At 33.2% G+C, this 21,242-nt stretch overlaps 5 protein-coding genes across 6 annotated transcripts; 4 read left to right on the top strand and 1 right to left on the bottom strand.

Moving 5' to 3' along the window:
- Window positions 1-978: 978 nt before the first annotated feature.
- Window positions 979-2,125, top strand: AT1G16960 (Ubiquitin domain-containing protein). The gene is made up of 4 exons (NM_101557.3): window positions 979-1,269; window positions 1,400-1,522; window positions 1,598-1,720; window positions 1,798-2,125. Exons 1-4 carry the CDS (start codon window positions 1,236-1,238, stop codon window positions 1,860-1,862), a joined length of 345 nt encoding a protein of 114 aa, NP_173140.1. The 5' UTR covers window positions 979-1,235; the 3' UTR covers window positions 1,863-2,125.
- KU70 (ATP-dependent DNA helicase 2 subunit Ku70-like protein) lies at window positions 2,005-7,049 on the bottom strand. Its single transcript, NM_101558.4, has 18 exons — window positions 6,897-7,049; window positions 6,720-6,797; window positions 6,480-6,599; window positions 6,273-6,387; window positions 5,905-6,010; window positions 5,672-5,789; window positions 5,462-5,545; window positions 5,294-5,352; window positions 4,894-5,071; window positions 4,586-4,662; window positions 4,169-4,316; window positions 3,695-3,756; window positions 3,526-3,586; window positions 3,304-3,396; window positions 3,096-3,216; window positions 2,908-3,010; window positions 2,634-2,796; window positions 2,005-2,510 (listed from the first exon to the last, which is right to left on the bottom strand). The coding sequence occupies exons 1-18, from the start codon at window positions 6,960-6,962 to the stop codon at window positions 2,397-2,399; spliced, it is 1,866 nt and encodes a 621-aa protein (NP_564012.1). The 5' UTR covers window positions 6,963-7,049; the 3' UTR covers window positions 2,005-2,396.
- Window positions 7,050-8,437: 1,388 nt separating this feature from the next.
- On the top strand, window positions 8,438-12,848 carry TPS2 (trehalose-6-phosphate synthase). 2 transcript variants are annotated; one of them, NM_101559.2, is made up of 17 exons: window positions 8,438-8,687; window positions 8,764-8,864; window positions 9,212-9,597; window positions 9,693-9,807; window positions 9,897-9,998; window positions 10,084-10,234; window positions 10,317-10,405; window positions 10,506-10,554; window positions 10,655-10,755; window positions 10,853-11,040; window positions 11,126-11,243; window positions 11,351-11,509; window positions 11,584-11,706; window positions 11,791-11,878; window positions 11,959-12,089; window positions 12,205-12,303; window positions 12,400-12,848. In NM_101559.2, exons 1-17 carry the CDS (start codon window positions 8,546-8,548, stop codon window positions 12,724-12,726), a joined length of 2,469 nt encoding a protein of 822 aa, NP_173142.2. In that variant the 5' UTR covers window positions 8,438-8,545; the 3' UTR covers window positions 12,727-12,848. The 2 variants fall into 2 exon arrangements, with proteins under 2 accessions (NP_173142.2, NP_001321461.1); NM_001332273.1 differs by lacking the exons at window positions 11,791-11,878; window positions 12,400-12,848 and having other exon boundaries at window positions 12,205-12,297.
- A 1,117-nt stretch (window positions 12,849-13,965) lies between these two features.
- Window positions 13,966-17,900, top strand: TPS3 (trehalose-phosphatase/synthase 3; the record flags this gene model as incomplete). The annotated part of the gene is given in 17 exon segments (NM_101560.5): window positions 13,966-14,101; window positions 14,246-14,283; window positions 14,380-14,765; window positions 14,864-14,978; window positions 15,072-15,173; window positions 15,262-15,412; window positions 15,500-15,588; window positions 15,674-15,722; window positions 15,820-15,920; window positions 16,019-16,206; window positions 16,308-16,425; window positions 16,506-16,663; window positions 16,783-16,905; window positions 16,993-17,080; window positions 17,166-17,296; window positions 17,443-17,541; window positions 17,622-17,900. Coding segments are annotated over 17 exon segments (2,351 nt in total), but the record flags the coding sequence as incomplete, so codon positions are not given.
- A 904-nt stretch (window positions 17,901-18,804) lies between these two features.
- AT1G17010 (2-oxoglutarate (2OG) and Fe(II)-dependent oxygenase superfamily protein) lies at window positions 18,805-20,590 on the top strand. The gene is made up of 4 exons (NM_101561.3): window positions 18,805-19,162; window positions 19,387-19,634; window positions 19,720-20,047; window positions 20,170-20,590. The coding sequence occupies exons 1-4, from the start codon at window positions 18,905-18,907 to the stop codon at window positions 20,419-20,421; spliced, it is 1,086 nt and encodes a 361-aa protein (NP_173144.1). The 5' UTR covers window positions 18,805-18,904; the 3' UTR covers window positions 20,422-20,590.
- The last annotated feature ends 652 nt before the right edge of the window (window positions 20,591-21,242 follow it).

The raw sequence follows: 21,242 nt of genomic DNA on the forward strand, positions 1-21,242 counted from the left end.
CGGGTGTATGTATTATTATTTACAAATTGTTTTATATAATGTTTGTTCATATAAAGTAAAGTTGAATGCATCGGTTTTGAAACATAAATATGATTTGTAATTGTTTTTAAAAAGTCCAACTATATTAGTTCATTTGAAAAACGAATGTGCTTGAGTTCTTTTTTATTGTTGTTTTAAATTCTCAGTTTTTTTTTAATTTATATATCTTTGTTTTTGGTTATAAATGTAAATTGTGAGACGGTGAAATTTTAGAAAATTTATTTCTTACACTATAAATATACCATGTCTTTATTAACCATGTCTCTGCATATTCAATCTAAGCTTATTCAACTTGATGTTCTTGAAAAGTTTAGTTAAGTTCTTGTTATAATCTTATATCTTACGTTTTAGTTATAAGGATGGCTCCTCAAACATCTTTCAAATTATTTGTTTTCTTAGCATAAATCTCGAAAAGCTTAGATATATTTAATCTGCATATTCATTTAGTTTCTTTCATAATAATCGTCTAATTTTTAGGCAAGTAATATATGTAGCATGTTTGGATTTTTAGCCACTTAAGTGGATCTCGAAATTAAAGAGGATATATTGAATTAAAAAATGTAGAAAAAGTGATGGTTCAAGTTCTGATTAATTATATTCTTTATGTTGAATTAATTACTAATTATGTATTACTTATTTTATGAAGTTTAGGTGGCAAGCTCTTATGTGCTGATGTGTCAAGTTGTTGGAGAGAGTTAGCCTCTTTTCGTATATATGATTTGTGGTATATAATGAAAAATAACTATTTCGGATTCATATATAAGAAGCTTTTCTAGCAAACACTCCACGATTTGGATTTGAGATATCGGCTGTTACATATGTTAGATATATTTAGTATGAATAAATCTATAAAAATAATTGTATCGTTACGTATGTTTTTATCTTTAACCATAAATAGTTAGATGATGAAATTCCAAACTACCACATCTTTGTGGCTCACGAGTATCTCACTTTGAACAGACCAAACATTATGGAGAGCAAAAAAGAAGAAAAAAAAGAGCAACCTTGTGATTCACGAGATAACGCAAACCTTTGTCTCTCACCATCATACAAAAAATATCTCTCTTTCTAGTTAATAGGTATTTACAAATCTTGTAAACTTAATCTCTCTCTATCTCTCTATCTGCTCTGTTTACTCTGCTTTGTAAATTTTGTAATGTTCGTTTGTTGTTATCGTCTACTAAGGAAGACAAATAATGGGTTGTTCTAGCTCGAGAACCATAGCAGAGGGTACTCTCTCTCTCATCAAATGAGAGTCAAGAAATGACCCACACACATCTGATCTAATGTTTTCTTCTTCATGATTATTCTTACTGCTGAGAGTATCTCTGTGGACTGTGATTTGATTGTGTGTTTGTAGGGAAAAAGGAGAAGATTCGAAGACCAAAAACATGGAAACATCCTCAACCGATATCAAGAGATGAGCTCACACAGATGCGAGAGGAGTTCTGGGACACAGCTCCTCACTATGGAGGCAAGAAAGGTGATCATCACATATAAATAATTATGTCAAGAGTCAAAAGTGTTTGTATTTCAATGTATATACATATGTAAACAGAGATATGGGATGCGTTACGAGCTGCAGCAGAAGAGGATGATTTATCGCTTGCGCAAACGATACTTGAGAGTGCCGGTGTGATTGTTCAGAACACTGACCTCACCATTTGTTACGACGAGAAAGGTATTAGTCTTATTCTTCCACAAGGTTTGGTTTTGGTTGATTTTGTGCAAAGTAGTTGAGATGTTTAACTTTTGCAGGTTCCAAGTATGAATTGCCTAAATACGTTCTCAGGGATCCTTCAAATTTGATCCCAACCAAATAGAGAAATTCAACAAAAGACTACGAAGAACGAGAAAAGCTCGCTTGTGTATGCATTCTAAGGAATCATGTTGTGTTTAATTTAGTTATTGTTTGGATATGTTATCTTGTGTATATGAGAACATATGTGAGAAGTGAAATGGATTACAAAGGTCCAAAAGTTCCTTTATAATTTTTCCATAAAAAAAGAACCTATGATCAATAAAACTACGCTCATACCACAAATTGTTATCTCTTGTTTCTATCTTGTTGTTCAAGATTCATAAGACTTTTTTTTATAACCTATGGAGAATTATAAAGAACCTTATGGAATTCGTCAAATATAAACTCCACCATAAAGTTAGAGCCAAGATCACAAATTAGTGATTACCCAAAAGAGACCATTACAGTTAAATCTAAAACCCTTTGTAGCTGAGGCAAAACGATGAACAATGACCCGGAAGATAAATGGGTCCAGTTCCCATCAAAAACAGACAAGCTTTTCAATAAAACTAAAACGTAGCTTCTCTAGCAGGAGTTATATAACTCACGGTTAAAGTTATTTACCAATGTGAGTCAGAATCCGATTGATCAGAACTTCTTTCTTCCCGCTGACGAGGAGATTGTTGGCAGTCAGATATGTCTTCAGTTCGACCACAGTCAAGTCCTTCAGCTAAACAAAGAAAACAGAACATGAAGATAGCTTATTTAAACGTAGAGATCTAAAAAGCAATGAAACAAAAAGATGAAATCATTAAGCAGAAATCTAAATTAATGCTTAGAATTTTGCTTTCACCTTTCCGGTTTTTGCAAGCTCTATATAGTCATATTTTCCATCATCTGCGTCACCGGCTTTTCGCTTTTTTGATTTCTCCTTTGCCCCTGAGTCACTTTCTTCATCAGGGTCATCGCCATAAATCGACTGCTTAAATTGTTCTATTGCTTTTACAACTGCAGGTCTGCAAGAACGAGAAATAGAGCTCACTCGATAAGTTCCCAACATTTTTTCTTTTTCTTTTGCTTTATAAGATGGAATGTTAAAAAGGAGAATATGAAAGTTTGTTGAAAACCTGTTCATTCCTTCTTCGTCAGGAAGTGTTTCATCTCTGGTTTCACGAAGCTCGTTTTCATCCAGTGCAATGGCTTGTAAGATAGCATAGTGTCTCTGCAAAGCTGCAACAAAGAGCGACTTCAGATTCTATATATGAACAGTTTACGGATCAGGAGCTCAGTACAACTAATAGAGAGTTGAACTTACCGGGATTAGCAAATTGGCAAACCGAAAAGTCTTTTAACTCTAGACGTCGCATTAGAGCTGATGCTTTTTTAAGCTGATCATCTGATGCGCGAGGAGCAGCTACACCTGGTTTTGAATGCAACTGCCAAAATTCCACCAACTAGTCAAAATTTAACAAACATTAATAACGTTGGAACCAAGTAGCTTTTCAAAAGCAATTCTTTCTTGCCTCGTCGATATCTCTAATATCATTAGCATATGGAAGATATATCATGTTTATCCCTGGTGGCTCCACTTGACCACCATCACTCTCGATTTCATCCTGTTTGGGTTTAAGAAAAAGACATTTGAGTAACTTGTTTAACAACGCACAAAACAAAAAGGAAATAAAGTTTAAAATCAAGATGGAATATACTTATGTGGAAGAAAGGTCTTTATAGAGTTCTCTCACCTGAGCAACAAGAGCAACCAATCTCGGAGGTGTAGTACCGCCATAAAATGCAACAGCAAAACTACACCACAAGAGGAAATGCAGTAATTATATGGTTAGTATATCACAGCAAGTGCTACAGTGTAATAGTCTGTCTAAAATCCAGAAATTATGTATCAAATATGCTTACCGTTCAAGCTGTATCATGGATCTATGCAAGGCAATGAATGCACGAGTGCTCCCTATAACTTCCTGCATCAATTAGCTGTCAAAAGTAAGAGATTCCATGACACAACTGCTTTACAAGATCAATGAGGAAAAAACATGTATTCAAGTCACTTGCTTCAAAACTTCTCAGCAAAATGTTAAGATATATAACTCTGAAGCTTAAAATTATAAAGTATGGTAGATATCTGAAGCTCCCTACTGATAGGACACCATTTTGGAAAGTGCATAGAAGAACTGAAATAATGATGGTACGAAACAACAAAGATTATAAACAAAGCTATATAAGGTCATGAAGCTCTATAACTAAGAGAACGTCCAAATTTGAGTAAACTATTTAGCACCAAAGTGAAAGTCTTTGCTTTTCTAAGTTCCAAAAATTATAAACAAACTACAACAAAATTAGCAGCAGCCATCACTTAAATGAGAAACGGGTAACCTTATCACTTGGATAGAGAAATGTAGAAGGCTTCAAATTGTGATAATCTTTGAGGCAACTAAGTGGCTTGAACCCCAGCAGTCTTAAGTGTCCAGTTGAGATTCTTTTTACTTGGGATAGCTCTTCCACAGTAAACATGATATTCTGACTAGAAAGGAGAACAAAAAATTAAAGTCAATTCTACTGGACAAGAAAGAGTAAGGGCTCAAAAACATTTCCGTTATCGAGTAGAATGAATTTTAAACTTCATGACAGCCAAGAAGAGATTCACATTTCTGAGGCTGTAGTTTCTTCCTATTGAATTTATTTTTGTAAGGATATAAAACGTCTAGACATAAAATAACTAACAGAAAACAACCATTGCTTCTATGCTTAGAGGAAACCAGAAATAAATCAGGGTGTTATTCCGAGGCTTACTTTTTGTAAGGCTGAATCCGTTGTATAGGATCTTGCATTATAGCTCCAGTGTCCGTACAGATATATGATCTTTCCACCTGCAGACAAGCCCACACAAGGTGCTTAAAACCTCATACATCTAGGAAACATAGATCTTATATAACACCAAAACATAGATGTCAAGGAATATTCTTGATTCATAATATATAAAAAAGGACAGATTTGATCTGAAAACAAAGGTCCACACTTGTAATGGAAGTCAAAAGAACAAAAGACGAGTAAAGGCACAAAATTTCAATTCAACTAAAGGAGCTTTCCTGTAAAATTACCTTCACAGGAAGATTAGTTGTAGAGTCAAGCCAGGTTATGCTGCCAGGAATAGCCGGACGGAGTAAAGCATAACCATTCAGTTCAATAGACAAGCCATCACAGATCACAAACGTAATTCTTTTTGCTATTCTCTTGGCAAGTACACGCTTCTTCAGTTGGTCCTTCATGTCCTCTAATCTGAAATAGTTACATTTCAGTAAAAAGTAGAACTAAATGTGAATTCCTATAAATCCCTATTCAAATTAAAGATAACATTTACAAAGTGGTATTTTGAAGTCTGGAAACTTCTCAAAAAACCATCACGGCTTTGTCTGAGTGTAGTACTATGATACTATTAGCAACGGAATGACAAAGACATATAAGGGATTCCAACAGGCAATAAAGAATGAAAGAACATACTTCTGTCCAACTGATGGCATGAACTCCGTAAGTTCATCACTGTTTAATCCAATTAGATCCTGGAAATATGTTGACAAAAAATCATGGAAATAGAAAATTAAGAGAAATTGCCTATAAAGCCCCAGGTTTGTAAGGTCAACACAAGAAGTAGATTGTTAAGAGATTAACCTTGTAGAAGAGAGTTATATTGAATTGCTTATCAGGTTGACTGAGTGGTAGAAGCTCGATTGAGATGCCAAGGTCTTGTGCATCCTTAAGGAATCACCAAAACGCAATAAAAAGTAAACCATTAGTTATTCTATAATTTGATTACCAATAAGCTTATTTAGATAGATTTCATTGTAAATCATATCTAAGTAAGGGTTGAAGCTAAACTACCTTAGCTCTCTGCAACGTCGTCCTCGTCATATCCTCTTTAACAGAGATCCTCATACTCCCAAAAGGATCATCTTCATTAGTGAATAGAAACATGCGTTTATCTGCTGTCTTTAAAGATCTAAATATGTTTTTGTTACAGAATATTACCAACACAGGGATCAGATGACAGACCAAATTATAACACATATCACAAACTTAGCACCAAATTCATAACTGAAATAAGATTGTTATACCCTTTGCGCAGTAGTGCTTGTGCAACCCAGAGAGCACTATAAAGGGAATTCTCCCGAGAATCTGAGACAATACCAGTTTGACTGCCAATTTCCTTATCAAATGATTCTGCACCCGAAACAACAAAGTAAATAACTCTCTTTCAGCACACTACTCCACTCTTTAATCTTTGATTCAGCCTGAGAAACTACCATTGAGATCTCAGGCGCTAAACTCTTGCTAAACCAATCTAGATTTTATAATAACATGTAATGTCTTTTCTTACTAAGTGATTACTAAGAAAGGGATTCGAAACTCTTTAAGTTAACAAAGAATTATGTACTCGAGCATAACAAAAAAGTTAGATACAACGTTAGTCAAGCACATCTACCTTCTATGAGATCGAATTCTTTAATCAGCCTCGCTGTTGGACGGTCAATACTATCCCTCTCTGGAACATTAAAGACATAAACACCATTTAGATCCTGAAGATTCTTCTTTTCACGCTGCCAGTGACAACAAAATTATTAGCAAACAAAGAAGTAAAGACCCCAAAAAAGAAAGAAAACAATACAACACGTTTCATCCAGAAACTTACAGTGTTAAAGAAACATATAGCTATTTCATCATTTGACCGATTGATAATATGAGCCTTGAGTGACTGAGCAATGCAACTAACAGCAATGTGAAAATGACTTTCTTGTTTGTCCTCTTCCTCCTGTCAAACAACAGTATGATACAAATTCAAACATTTTGGGAAACATTTAAAACATTTTGGTAAGGATTCTAAAGAATCAAAAATAAAACTTGATTTGATTATTTGCATGTATACACTCACAGAGGGGCAAGTAGAGCAGAACATTTTGGGAGAAGCATCAATTAGATAGACTACAAATTCTTTGGAAGCCTCTTTTTCCTGCAACACCAACAGATTCATCACTAACCAATATAAATCAGGGTTTCATTTTTTTTTGGCTTTGACTTAAAAGTCCAAGAAGAAATTAAGGTCAAAAACCTGAAAGAAATCGTTTTCTGGGTCTTCGTCTTCATCTCTGAAAACATCATCTGGGTCCAATTCCATCTTCTAACAAGAACACGGATACAGTTATCGAGAGAGTCAATGGCTGTTCCTCCGGAAAACCTCAATTGTTGTCACAAAGGTTTTAGTAAGAACAACAATTCCAATTTATGTTTTTCTTTAAAGAACGTGAATATTTTTATTGGGCCACAACGTGAATTGTTTTTATTGGGTCACAACGTGAGTTGTTTTTATTGGGCCAAAACGTGAAACTTTTTGGTGTTAGGCCCAAAACAAACTTGGCAGAAAGATATAAAGTATTATGAACTATATAATTAAATTGACAAATAGTTTAGAGATTCTACATGTATTAGTGAATAAGAGTCATTGTTGGAAATATGATCAGTATGAGAAAACTTTATAGATAAACTGACATGTGTTTACAATATTAGTGATTTATTGCCAAACGATCAAAAGCAAATTACTTATTAATTAAGATCATATTGAAAGATAACACATATTGATGAGCCAATAGATAAACTGACATATGTTTTTATAGATTGGTGCCAGATTGTTAAAATTAAGAATGAATCTTAAAGAAGCTCCAGTTATAGGGAAAATAATAATATATATGAATTACAATTTGAATATATGAATTAAAAACTATATGACTTAAAAAACAAAGCTGTCAATAAGCCAGTGGTTGTTTTGAATAAAACTTCAGAATTTCTCTATTAAATATTACCAAATAAATAATATGTGAATTCAGAATGTAACAATCAATAGAAATTCAAATAAGTTTTTCGAATATGTAAAATTTTGTTATTAGAAAATTATAGATGACATTATCCTTTTGCACAGTTGGAAATTTTATCCCAACATTATGTCTAAGATACTAGTAATTAAAAACCAAAAATATACGTGTACATATTAGAAAAAGATGAACAAGATAAAAAAAGATTGAAAGGTAAATTAATATCTTCCAATGACATGTGTGCAAGAATAGATTAGAAACTCTTAACTAAAGAATATTCAACCCCCCAAAGTTGAATCTTAGACTTCCTATAAATTTTGAGGAAGACAAGAACAATATTCTAACACTCTCAATCTCATTGTTGATAATTTTTTGGTAAACAAACTACATACATTGCAATCTTTGTAAACCAATTTTTTAAATCCGACCATATCAACTTTCATCAAACAAAGAAGTGATCATTAAATTTAATGACATACTTTTATATTCTCATTTTCATACATTTATTCAATTAATCTTACCAGATCACCTTTTCATCAAATAAAAAAAAGAGTTTATAGGTTTTTATCTTTGTTTCAACAAAAGTTCATCAGCGTTATAGTTGTTTTAAAATAAAAATGCTAGTTAATTAATCGCTTCTTGTCAGAATTCAAGTAACCGTTTATACTTTTTTACTTTGCATCCGTTTTCCACACTGCTTGTTTTGTATTTTTCATAGAAAAAAAGGAAGAAAAACAACATAAGTTTATCAACTACAGAAAAAGTTGTGACCTTCTTTGTTTCTCGACATCATATATAGAGCAAAATGCTTTATTTATATCTTCATTGCGTCCATACATAGCCTGACTTACTTTGAAAATATTGTGCAGATCGTTAATTAATTTGAAAGAAGATGATGGATTATGATGATGCACGTGGTGAAAGGCCAAGATTGCTTGTGGTGGCTAACAGGCTTCCGGTTTCTGCAAAGAGGACCGGGGAAAATTCTTGGTCTCTGGAAATGAGTCCTGGTGGTTTAGTCAGTGGTCTTCTAGGTGAGTCATGAGACAACAATAATAATAACAATGATTTTAGTAAAGACTATAATGTTTTACTGTTATGGTTTTGAAGGTATAACATCTCAATTTGATACCAAATGGGTTGGATGGCCCGGAGTTGATGTGCATGATGAAATTGAAAAAAATGCACTCACTGAATCTCTAGCCGAAATGGTACGAATTTGATCCCAACATGTCCATGTGTATATTGAAAGATTAGCGGTTAGGAATCTTATGTTAAAAGGAATCGTATAGATGCATATAATCTCGTACATAAGAGTTATAGATCATTCTGGAAAAAAAGGAAAAAAAGAAGAAAAAAAAGAAAAAAAAGAAAAAAAAAGAAGAAAAAAGAAGAAAAAAGAAGGAAAAAAAGAAGAAAAAAAAAAGGAAAAAAAAAGAGAGTTATAGATCATTCTTCTCATTGTTGATTAATTTTGAAATGAAAACATTTAAATATTTACATGTCTAGTACGTAATTCAAGTTTTTCTTATATCAAACATGTTCTTTGTATTTGCAGAAGTGTATCCCTGTGTTCCTTAATGGGGTTTTTGATCAGTACTACAATGGTTATTGCAATGGTATCTTGTGGCCAATTCTTCATCACATGGGACTTCCACAAGAAGATCAGCATGACACAAACCAAACTTTCGAAACACAATATGATGCATACAAGAAAGCAAATCGAATGTTTCTTGATGTCATAATAGACAACTATGAAGAAGGAGATATTGTTTGGTGTCATGACTATCATCTCATGTTTCTTCCTCAATACCTTAAAGAGTACAACAACAAAATCAAAGTTGGATGGTTTCTCCATTCACCATTTCCTTCTTCTGAGGTCTACAAAACATTGCCCTCGCGGTCAGAGCTTCTTCGTGCGATTCTTGCAGCTGATTTACTTGGGTAAAACTCAAACTCTTAACAGTTTCATATATGGTTAGGAATCATCTGATTTGGATATCAAAAAAGGTTTAAATTTATGTATTGTTTTTTTCCAGCTTCCATACATATGATTTTGCAAGACATTTCTTGAGTACATGCACTCGAATTCTTGGAGTTGAAGGAACACATGAAGGAGTTGTGTATCAAGGCAGAGTCACTCGAGTAGCTGTTGTATGACTTCAACATCTTAGCTTAACATTTCTCTGTAACCTAAATCATTATATAATAACCACAAATATTTCTCTGTTTTTTATTTTCAGTTTCCCATTGGAATAGATCCTGATCGGTTTATAAGAACATGTAAGCTCCCTGAAGTCACACAGCAAATGAATGAGCTTCAAGAGAAGTTTGCTGGCAAAAAGGTACCAACATTTCTCTCACAACCTTTTAGTTTGATGCTTAGTTAAAAAGAAGATATTTTTACATGATATTTTTTGGTGTTGACAGGTGATATTAGGTGTTGATCGTCTTGATATGATCAAAGGGATCCCACAAAAGTATCTTGCATTTGAGAAGTTTCTAGAAGAAAATCCATATTGGCGTGATAAAGTTGTGCTAGTGCAAATTGCAGTGCCAACAAGAAATGATGTCCCTGAATGTAAAAAAACTTTATATACTCTTATGCTTCTTATTTTATATAGGATTTATCATCAGTTTTATGAGATTGTGTTTGCATACAGATCGAAAGCTCAAAAGCCAAGTCCATGGACTCGTTGGTCGCATAAACGGTCGTTTTGGTTCTGTCTCTTCTCTTCCAATCCATCATCTGGTTTGTTTGATTTCTCTATCTATATAACTCATGTTGTCATAAGTTAAATATACTATCTTCATAGTTTCTTGATAGATTTTTCCCTCATCTTCTCTGCTAGGATTGTTCTGTTGACTTCAACTACTTATGTGCAATATACGCAATTGCAGGTAACTAATTTCCTTCATTACATATGATGATTAGTGAGTTGGTTATAGTTCTTTCTATAACTTGTTTGATGATGATGATCTTTTTTTTTCTCTACTTTAGATGTAATGCTTGTAACATCTTTGAGAGATGGAATGAATCTTGTTAGTTATGAATTTGTTGCTTGTCAAGAAGCCAAAAAGGGGGTTCTTGTTCTCAGTGAGGTAACAAAAACAATTGCATTTTTTTTATGTTAACAACTTAACATAACATTTTATAATGATAATTTAGGTTATTGACTTTACATATGTAATTATACAGTTTGCAGGTGCTGGCCAGTCTCTTGGTGTTGGAGCTCTTATTGTGAATCCTTGGGATGTTACAGAAGTTTCTTCTGCCATTAAAGAAGCTCTAAATATGCCAGCTGAAGAAAGAGAAACAAGACACAGATCTAATTTTCAGTATGTGTGTACTCATTCTGCTGAAAAATGGGGATTAGATTTCATGAGGTAAACCTTTTATTTTCTTCAAAACATTTAAGTCTCTTAAGTAAGAGCTCATTTATGCCAAGTTTTGTTTTTAATCTCTACGTAGTGAACTCAATGGCATTATTCCTGAATCCGAGATGCAAATGAGGAAAATCCCACTTCAACTTCCAGAACAAGATGTGATTCAACAATATTCGCAATCTAACAATAGACTAATAATATTGGTAATTAAGCTAGCTAGCTTGGGAGACTTTCTGAATCTTATCTAGACTTTTATGTTTTTGCATGTTTACTAAATTTTAATTAATAAACAATTTCAAATATGTTTCAGGGTTTCTTTGGAACACTCGCAGAGCCAATGAATAGTGGAACTAAGGAAATGGATCTTAAACTAAACCCAGAGCTAAAAGGAACACTGAAAGCATTGTGCAATGATCCAAAAACAACAGTAGTTGTATTGAGTAGAAGTGGCAAAAACATATTAAACAAGGTATCATCAGTGTCTTTATTATATAAGATTTATACATCTATTTTGTAACTCATGTGCTGGTACTTAAAATTCAGAATTTTGGAGAGTCTAATATATGGCTGGCTGCGGAAAATGGAATGTTCGAAAAGCAGACAACTGGAGAATGGGTGACAAATATGCCTCAAAACGTGAACCTTGATTGGGTCGATGGTGTAAAGGTTAGTAATTTCTGTAAAAACTAGACAAACTTGTTAATCTTTCCTTTATATCTTTTATGGATTTGATTGTTTTGTATAACGTAGAATGTTTTTAAGTATTTCACTGATCGAACTCCAAGATCGTACTTCGAAGCAAGCGAGACTTCGCTCGTATGGAATTATGAATATGCAGGTGATTTGGATTAGTTTCTTGAATTCCAGACACTTTTATCTTTTTGTTAAAATTTCCATTTTCTTGACTCTTTTTGTAAGATGTTGAATTTGGGAGAGCACAAGCAAGAGACTTGTTACAATACCTATGGGCAGGACCAATCTCTAATGCATCAGTTGATGTTGTTCGAGGAAACCATTCTGTTGAAGTCCATGCCATTGGTGAGACTAAGGTAAATTAAATGCTTCTGATCATTTCTTATTTTCTTCTTATATATGCAAAACTCGATATATATATTTACTGAAATTGTTATTTCAAGCCTTGTATATTCTTTCATTGTTTCTTAGGGGGCAGCAATTGGTCGTATTTTGGGAGAAATAGTGCACAGAAAATCTATGACCACACCGATTGATTTTGTCTTTTGTAGTGGTTACTTCTTGGAGAAGGTAAAGAATATATTATTACGTATACTAATCAGACTTATAGATTTTATCCGTTTGGCTTTTTTTTTTATTATGCAAATGGGTCTATATATGTTGCAGGACGAAGACATTTACACATTCTTCGAATCAAAAATCTTGTCGTCCAAGTCACCGAACGGTCTCGACCTCAAGAAAGAGAATTACTTCTCTGCAGCCATTGGACAAGCTCGCACAAAAGCTCGCTATGTCATAGACTCAGCTCACGGTGTTGTAGATTTGCTCCACAAGCTTGCAGTTGTTGCAGATACAACAATGACTGACTCATTTTCTGATAGCGAAATATATGAGCCTCGCGATGCAAATGCAAATGAAAATTCGAAACGCTGGATCAATTCTGTCAGAAGAAGGAAAGTGGAAATTGGAGACACTGGGCAAATCGGCATGTAACGAAAAATATAGGTCTTGGATTTAACCCTTTGTGTATAAACCATTAAACCTAATGAGGTCGTAAATTTGTAATATTATCAGCAGATAATAAATAAATCTATTTTTAATCTATAAAATCTGGAACAAGAATTTTCAACCAAATATAAACAGTTTCTTACATTGACTATATCTTTAATAAAAAAAAGACAGATATTATATATATATATACTATATATGTTAGTTAGGAAATTGTTGGAAATATGAGTATGATTTTTCTTTGATAAATAAACTTAGGTAATTGTTGAAAATATGAGTATGAAAATTTTGTAAATAAACTCACATATGCTTTTATAAACTCACTTATGAAGCTATTGATCGATTAAAATCGGGTTAAAATCCTATATTTTGCTTTTTTTTTTCTTTTTTTTTTTGGGCAAAATCATATATTTTGCAAAGAGTTTAAAACCATATTGAAATTAAGACACACATGTTGATGAGCTAGTGTTGGAAACTTGGAAATATGAGAATATAAAAAAAATGTTTTTATAGATTGATGCCAGATAGTTACAACTTTACAAGAAAACACTAATAGGTACACCTGTTAATGGACCACTGGGTGAAAATATAGATTTAAATAAAAAGTTCACCATTTCTTTAAGTAAAGAAGATTTGAATTCAAAATGTAAGGCAAACAATATGTAGATATTAAAGATATTAATTAGTGAAAACCAAAGCATAGAAATAGAAACATGTACATATAAGATTTATTGACATTACAAAAAATAATAATAAGATTTATTGTTGGAAGACTTGCCAAGATAAATATTTTGTTTTGCTAATTGATGGTAAAAATAAAAATTTGGAATATTTAGTTTAATATATAGAGTTGTGCATCAATCTAACTGATAAATTAACATGTGAAAACCAAAGCATAAAAATATAAACATGTACATATAAGATTTATTGAGATTACATTCAAAAATAATAATAAGATTTATTGACATTTTGGAAGACTTGCCAAGATAAATAAAAATTTATGGTAAATGATCGTAAAAAATTAAAATTTGGAATATTTAGTTTAATATATAGAGTTGTGCCTCAATCTAACTAATAAAAATCACGCCAAAATATTTTTCTTCACCAAAAGTTCCGAATTTCTCTGTTTCTTGACGTCATTTATAGTTTAATATATACAGAAAACAAAGTTTTGCAGATCAATAGTTAATTTGATAAGTGTCTTACGAATTTTGAAAGAAGTTGATGGGTTATGATAATGTATGTGGTGAAAGGCAAACACTGCTTGTGGTGGCTAACCGGCTTCCAGCTTCTGCAAAGAGAACCGGGGAACATTCTTGGTCTCTGGAAATGAGTCCTGGTGGCAAATTTAATCTTCTAGGTAAGTCATAAGACATATAGATATATATTAACATAGTGTGATAATGTTCAATATTTTCTGTGATCTCTTGAAGGTGGTGTCACCGATCAGTTTGATACCAAATGGATTATATTGGCTGGCCTGGATTTGATGTGTATGATGAAGTTGAAAAAGATGCAGTCTCTAAATCTCTGGCTGAAATGGTACGAATTTGATCCAAACATGTCCATGTGTATATATATTATAATAGTAATAGAGATCATTCTTCTCATTTTTGATTGATTCTTTTCTACTTGCAGAAGTGTATCCCTGTATTCCTTAATGAGGTTTTTGATCAATACTACAATGGTTATAGCAATGGTATATTGTGGCCAATTCTTCATCACATGGGACTTCCACAAGAATATGATCATGACACAATCAAAACTTTCGAAACCCAATATGATGCATACAAGAAAGCAAATCGAATGTTTCTTGATGTCATAAAAGAGAATTATAAAGATGGAGATATTGTTTGGTGCCAAGATTATCATCTCATGTTTCTTCCTCAATATCTTAAAGAGTACAACAATAAAATCAAAGTTGGATGGTTTCTCCATTCACCATTTCCTTCTTCCGAGATTTATAAAACATTGCCCTCACGATCAGAGCTTCTTCGTTCGGTTCTTGCAGCTGATTTAATTAGGTGGAATTTAAACTCTAAAAATGCCATACATGGTTACGTATCATTTTATTTGGATTTCAAGAGGTTTTGAATTTCTATAAGGTCTTTTTTTTTTTCAGTTTTCACACATATGATTTTGCAAGACATTTCGTGAATACATGCACCCGAATTCTTGGAGTTGAAGGAACACATGAAGGAGTTGTGTATCAAGGAAGAGTCACTCGAGTGGTTGTTGTATGACTTCATATCCAAATCTTATACATTATTTGTTTCTTTATAACCTAAGGAATCACATCATAACAATAATTCATCTCTGAGGATTTTCAGCTTCCCATGGGAATATATCCAAATCGGTTTATAAAAACATGTAAGCTCCCTGAAGTAATTCAACAAATGAATGAGCTTAAAGATAGATTTTCTGGCAAAAAGGTATATGTAATTAACACATTCTTCTTATAATCTTTAAAATTTGATGCCTAAGAAAAGATTTTTACATCATACTTTTTGGTGTTGGCAGGTGATATTAGGTGTTGATCGTCTTGATATGATCAAAGGGATTCCACAAAAGTATCTTGGATTTGAGAAATTTCTGGATGAAAATCCTAATTGGCGCGATAAAATTGTGCTAGTGCAAATTGCAGTACCAACAAGAAATGAAGTCCCTGAATGTAAAAGCTTTTTTATATTCTATTATGCTTCTATATTTCTATAAGATTGATCTTCAGTTTTATAAGATGTGTTTTATATATATACAGATCAAAAGCTCAAAAACCAAGTTCATAGACTGGTTGGACGCATAAACGGTCGTTTTGGTTCTGTCTCTTCTCTTCCAATTCACCACATGGTTTGTTTCTCTATCTATTCAAGCTTTCATAATTTAATATTTTCCACATTGTTTCTTGATAGAGTTTTCTCTCATTATATGTCAGGATTGTTCTGTTGACTCCAATTACTTATGCGCACTTTATGCGATTTCAGGTAATGAATTTCCTTCACTACTACACATGATGATCATTAGTTTGGTTTTGGTTCTTTATATAACTTGTTTGAGGAGTTTCATTTTTTTTTGCTTTAGATGTAATGCTTGTAACATCTTTGAGAGACGGATTGAATCTTGTTAGTCATGAATTTGTTGCTTGCCAAGAGGCCAAAAGAGGGGTTCTTATTCTCAGTGAGGTAATATGGATAAATTTGGCTTTAATGTTAGTATTGAATCAAAAAAATGCTTTATATCTTAATGTTTTTAAAGCTATGATTTTTACATGTAAATACAGTTTGCAGGTGCTGGACAGTCTCTTGGTGCTGGAGCTCTACTTGTGAATCCTTGGAATGTTACAGAAGTTTCTTCTGCAATTAAAAAAGCTCTAAATATGCCATATGAGGAAAGAGAAACAAGACACAGAGTTAATTTTAAGTATGTAAAAACTCATTCTGCTGAAAAATGGGGGTTTGATTTCTTGAGGTAATCCAAAGAAGAAGAAACCTTTGATTTTCTTCAAAATACTAGCTTTAGGTAAGAACTTATTTATGCCAAGATTTTGTTTCTCTTCTCTCTCTATATAGTGAACTCAATGACGCTTTCGATGAATCCGAGTTGCAAATTAGGAAAATTCCACATGAACTTCCACAACAAGATGTGATACAACGATATTCGTTGTCGAACAATAGACTGATAATCTTGGTAATTAAGCTAAATTGGGAGATTTTAATCTTATTTGTATTTACTAATTATGTTTATTCACTTATCAAATATGTTTTCAGGGTTTCTATGGAACAATCACTGAGCCAAGGAATAGTCTGAGTAAGGAAATGGACCTTAACTAAACCCAGAGCTAAAAGAAACACTGAAAGCATTATGCAATGATCCAAAAACAACAGTAGTTGTATTGAGTAGAAGTGGCAAAAACATATTAGACAAAGTATCATTAATATGTCTTTCTTATTTTTACTTTTTTGTTTGGTCAAATTTTTCTTATCTTCACTTATTGTGACACAATTATATATCTATTTTCCCACTGATTTGGTACTTAAAAATCAGAACTTTGGAGAGTATAAGATATGGTTGGCTGCGGAAAATGGAATGTTCCTAAAGCATACTACTGAAGAATGGGTGACAAATATGCCTCAAAACATGAACCTTGATTGGGTTGATGGTCTCAAGGTTAGTAATAAAAAAGACAAACTTATAATCTTTCCACTATAACTTTCCTGAAATCTATTATGGATTTGATTATTTTGTATATTGTAGAATGTTTTTAAGTACTTCACTGATCGAACTCCAAGATCGTTCTTCGAAGCAAGCAAGACTTCGCTTGTATGGAATTACGAATATGCAGGTGATTTATATTAGTTTCTTGGGTTGTCTTCCATACACTTTTATCTTTTTGTTAAATTTTCCATTTTTTTCAATCTCTTTGTAAGATGTTGAATTTGGGAGAGCACAAGCAAGAGACTTGTTACAATACTTATGGGCAGGACCAATCTCTAATGCATCAGCTGAAGTTGTTCGAGGAAAATATTCTGTTGAAGTCCATGCCATTGGTGTGACTAAGGTAAACAAAGCTTCTCGTTTTTTGTTTTTTTTGAAGTATTCAGAGAAATATGAGCTACACTATGCAATATTCGATATATACATTACATTGAATCTTGATGCAAATCGGGTTTCTAAAAGGTTTCTATATCTTTCTCTGTTACTTAGGAACCAGAAATTGGTCATATTTTGGGAGAAATAGTGCACAAAAAAGCTATGACTACACCGATTGATTATGTATTTTGCAGTGGTTACTTCTTGGAGAAGGTAAAGCTTACATTACTGAATCAGAATTTAGATTTGATCTGTTTGGCTTTCTGATGCAAATGGGTCAATATTTGTTGCAGGACGAAGACATCTATACATTCTTCGAATCAGAAATCTTGTCGCCCAAGTTATCTCATGAAACAAGATCGAAGTCTTCTTCAAGTAACCACTCCCTAGAGAAGAAGGTTTCATTGAACGTTCTTGACCTCAAGCAAGAGAATTACTTCTCTACAGCCATAGGACAAGCTCGCACAAAAGCTCGCTATGTCGTTGACTCATCTCACAATGTTGTGAATTTACTCCACAAGCTTGCAGTAGCAAATACAACAACAACAAGTGTCAAGAAGCCAAACGTTTAAGTATGTTGACTAAGTTGCTTTGACCAAGTCTTTCGTTTAATTTTGTTTATTTTTTTTGTTCATAATAAGAAAAGAGTCCACTGCTCTGAAATGCATGTTATATGTAAACCTTATTAGGTCTTGAATTTCTAATATTATCAGCAAATAATACAAAAATCTAGGTTTTATCTATCAAATGTGGAACAAATGTTATATGTAATATTATCAGCTAGCAAATAATATTTAATGAAACAAATATTGATTTGATGCGTATTTTGTAGATTTTAGGGTAAAAAAATAGTTGTAAGAAAGAAAGAAAATGATACAAAAAAAACTGTAAGAATGAATATAGATCACTAAAATACAACTCAAAAATGAAAATTAGCACATGAAGACAAACATGGGAGCGATGACTGGGTCTCAACGTGGTGACAGAGTTTATTACCGCGTTGCGGTGTTTAGAACCATTAGTTATGTGGCTGGCTCACTCTCACGCACCGCCTAGGGGCTTTTCCATCATTCTCTCTAATCATTTCACTTTGGTAATCTTAATCTATCTATGCGACTCCAAATGGTAACCACAAGAAAAATTAATATGATGAAAGCTAGAGATGAATCAGGCTCTTTAGTCTAATTAATGGATTCAGCAGCCAAATTACTTTAGAATAAAATCCAACTTTATGTCTGTGTAATGAATAATTAATGGTTGAGTGTACAAAATAATGAAAATTGTTGTGATCTCCAAAAAAAAATAATGAAAATATGAGTTCTCCTGATACCATTTATATAGAGTCTAAAATCACAAGTATATATTTAGAAGTAAATTTCAAATTAATCTAACAATGAAACAAAAATTCATTTGCGTGAACCGCTTTCTCTACTTCTTTAGACTGAACTTTATAGGTGAGTGTGAGCAGTAATTGTAGTTCTATCCATTATATGCACAAATAATAGGTTAGATTTGGCTTTTAGCTTTGCCTACATCTCTTTTTTTTCTTGTTTCATCCAAGGAGAAGAAAGCCCCCATGGAAGCCAAAGAAGAAACCCCGTGGAGCTCTATTTTAGTTCCTTCTGTTCAGGAGATGGTGAAGGATAAGATGATCACGACCGTTCCTCCCAGATATGTTCGGTATGATCAAGACAAAACTGAAGTCGTCGTCCATGATTCTGGCCTCATATCCGAGATCCCCATCATCGACATGAATCGGTTGTGTTCTTCTACCGCCGTGGACTCTGAGGTTGAGAAACTCGACTTTGCTTGCAAAGAATATGGATTTTTCCAGGCAAAATCTCAAACTTCACTTTTTTTACAAAATTATCTATGTTAGACCTAACGTGGAGCTTATTACCCTTGTTTCCATGCAAGTATCAGAATTAAATAGATTACGTTTGATGAAATTATTCAGAAAAAATCGTTTCTTACAACTATGTTAAAGCCAAAATGGAGCCTAAAACTTTCCGTTTCAAATTTATTTATTTGGTTATGTCTTTGTATGGTCCTTAACAGCTTGTAAACCATGGAATAGACCCAAGTTTCTTGGACAAAATAAAGTCAGAGATTCAAGATTTCTTCAACCTTCCCATGGAAGAAAAAAAGAAGTTGTGGCAGACACCAGCGGTGATGGAAGGGTTTGGACAAGCTTTTGTGGTTTCAGAAGATCAGAAACTCGACTGGGCAGATTTATTCTTCCTTATAATGCAACCTGTTCAATTACGCAAGCGTCACTTGTTCCCCAAGCTACCTCTTCCCTTTAGGTTTTGCATGCATAAAAAAAAGTGTTAACATTCTCAACTAACACCACAAAGTCTCTCTATTTACATTTTGGTTAATGTTTTTCAGGGATACGTTAGATATGTATTCCACTCGAGTAAAGAGTATAGCTAAGATCTTACTAGCGAAAATGGCGAAAGCCTTGCAGATCAAGCCAGAGGAGGTAGAAGAAATATTTGGTGATGATATGATGCAGAGTATGAGGATGAACTACTATCCCCCGTGTCCACAACCTAATCTGGTTACGGGTCTAATTCCGCATTCCGATGCAGTCGGGCTCACCATACTTTTGCAGGTGAATGAAGTTGACGGTCTCCAAATCAAGAAAAATGGCAAGTGGTTTTTTGTCAAACCTCTCCAAAATGCTTTCATTGTCAATGTTGGGGACGTGTTAGAGGTAAGCCATACTATATAGATGTTTTGATGAATTTGGTCGGGCTAAACCCTGATAGACTTTATGGCAGCTAATCGCTAGTCATAAATATTTTGATGATGGGTGTTGGGCCGTTTGTAATGCAGATCATAACGAACGGGACATACCGAAGCATCGAGCACCGGGCAATGGTGAACTTGGAGAAAGAGAGGCTCTCCATTGCGACATTTCACAACACGGGAATGGATAAAGAAATTGGTCCGGCGAGAAGCCTTGTTCAAAGACAAGAGGCTGCAAAGTTTAGAAGCCTGAAAACTAAAGACTACTTGAATGGCTTGTTTTCCCGTGAACTCAAAGGAAAGGCTTATCTTGATGCTATGAGAATTGAAGGGAAGTGATATCTTGTTTCCCAAGAAATTCTGTTTTCTCCAACTGGTCACTGTCGTGTTCATATTCTGTTTTTCCTTCTCTCTTATGTCTTTGGTTCAAATCTGTTAAAGAAAAAAACGCCTGTGAATAATACTTAATAAGCTCGTTCGTCTTCGTCAACATACAAAAATATCAACTACGTAGTAATACCACACCTTATTTATTTAGACACATACAGTTCTTGTTTTTCTTTTCTCTTTGTTATATATTTCGATATGCCCTTTATTTTTTATTCTTTTTATAAACATCATGAATGACAACACATGTGTGTCCGTTTCGCTTTCCGGCCGTTTTTACACCGTCACACCATTCACAATCCCAATGTTAAAGACACATGAACGTTGGGATAAATATTTCTTTGATTTAACGGAAAAAAAAATTGTACAATGCAATATATTATTATAAATGTATATACAAAGATATATATATTATATATATATATACCGACACATATATATATATATATATATATATATATATATGTCGAGGTAAATTTGAACGATATATAAGGGGTTGGTAAAAAAACCAAAAACCAAAAAGTGATTTTTGGATTTTGGTTTATAGTTTTCAGATTGTGTATTAAAAAAAATGAAAAACTAAAAAAGGTTTTATAAAAAGTCAAGTCACTTTAAGAAAATTAAAAACCAATAAAACATAAATTTTAGATTTTCTTTAAAATTTGACAAAACTATCAAAATCTAGGTTTCCTATTTTTTAGAAAACACACTTTTTCACAATCTTGGTTCGGTATAAAGTAGATTTTTAGAAAAACTAAAACCAAAAACAACAT

Source organism: Arabidopsis thaliana (genome assembly GCF_000001735.4).
Source record: "Arabidopsis thaliana chromosome 1 sequence".
NCBI classification, from domain to species: domain Eukaryota; kingdom Viridiplantae; phylum Streptophyta; class Magnoliopsida; order Brassicales; family Brassicaceae; genus Arabidopsis; species Arabidopsis thaliana.

Bases quoted from the DNA above. Each gene is read 5' to 3' on its own strand.
- AT1G16960 (NM_101557.3), top strand. From the start codon at position 1,236: ATGGGTTGTTCTAGCTCGAGAACCATAGCAGAGG. The intron at 1,523-1,597 runs GTGATCATCACA...ATATGTAAACAG, and splicing joins TCACTATGGAGGCAAGAAAG to AGATATGGGATGCGTTACGA. The intron at 1,721-1,797 runs GTATTAGTCTTA...TAACTTTTGCAG, and splicing joins CATTTGTTACGACGAGAAAG to GTTCCAAGTATGAATTGCCT.
- KU70 (NM_101558.4), bottom strand. From the start codon at position 6,962: ATGGAATTGGACCCAGATGATGTTTTCAGAGATGAAGACGAAGACCCA. The intron at 3,587-3,694 runs GTAAGCATATTT...CTTGTGGTGTAG, and splicing joins TCCATGATACAGCTTGAACG to TTTTGCTGTTGCATTTTATG. The intron at 2,797-2,907 runs GTTTTCAACAAA...TCGTTCTTGCAG, and splicing joins GACGAAGAAGGAATGAACAG to ACCTGCAGTTGTAAAAGCAA.
- TPS2 (NM_101559.2), top strand. From the start codon at position 8,546: ATGATGGATTATGATGATGCACGTGGTGAAAGGCCAAGATTGCTTGTG. The intron at 10,235-10,316 runs GTAAAAAAACTT...GTTTGCATACAG, and splicing joins AAGAAATGATGTCCCTGAAT to ATCGAAAGCTCAAAAGCCAA. The intron at 11,707-11,790 runs GTTAGTAATTTC...TGTATAACGTAG, and splicing joins ATTGGGTCGATGGTGTAAAG to AATGTTTTTAAGTATTTCAC.
- AT1G17010 (NM_101561.3), top strand. From the start codon at position 18,905: ATGGAAGCCAAAGAAGAAACCCCGTGGAGCTCTATTTTAGTTCCTTCT. The intron at 19,163-19,386 runs GCAAAATCTCAA...GGTCCTTAACAG, and splicing joins AAGAATATGGATTTTTCCAG to CTTGTAAACCATGGAATAGA. The intron at 20,048-20,169 runs GTAAGCCATACT...TTTGTAATGCAG, and splicing joins ATGTTGGGGACGTGTTAGAG to ATCATAACGAACGGGACATA.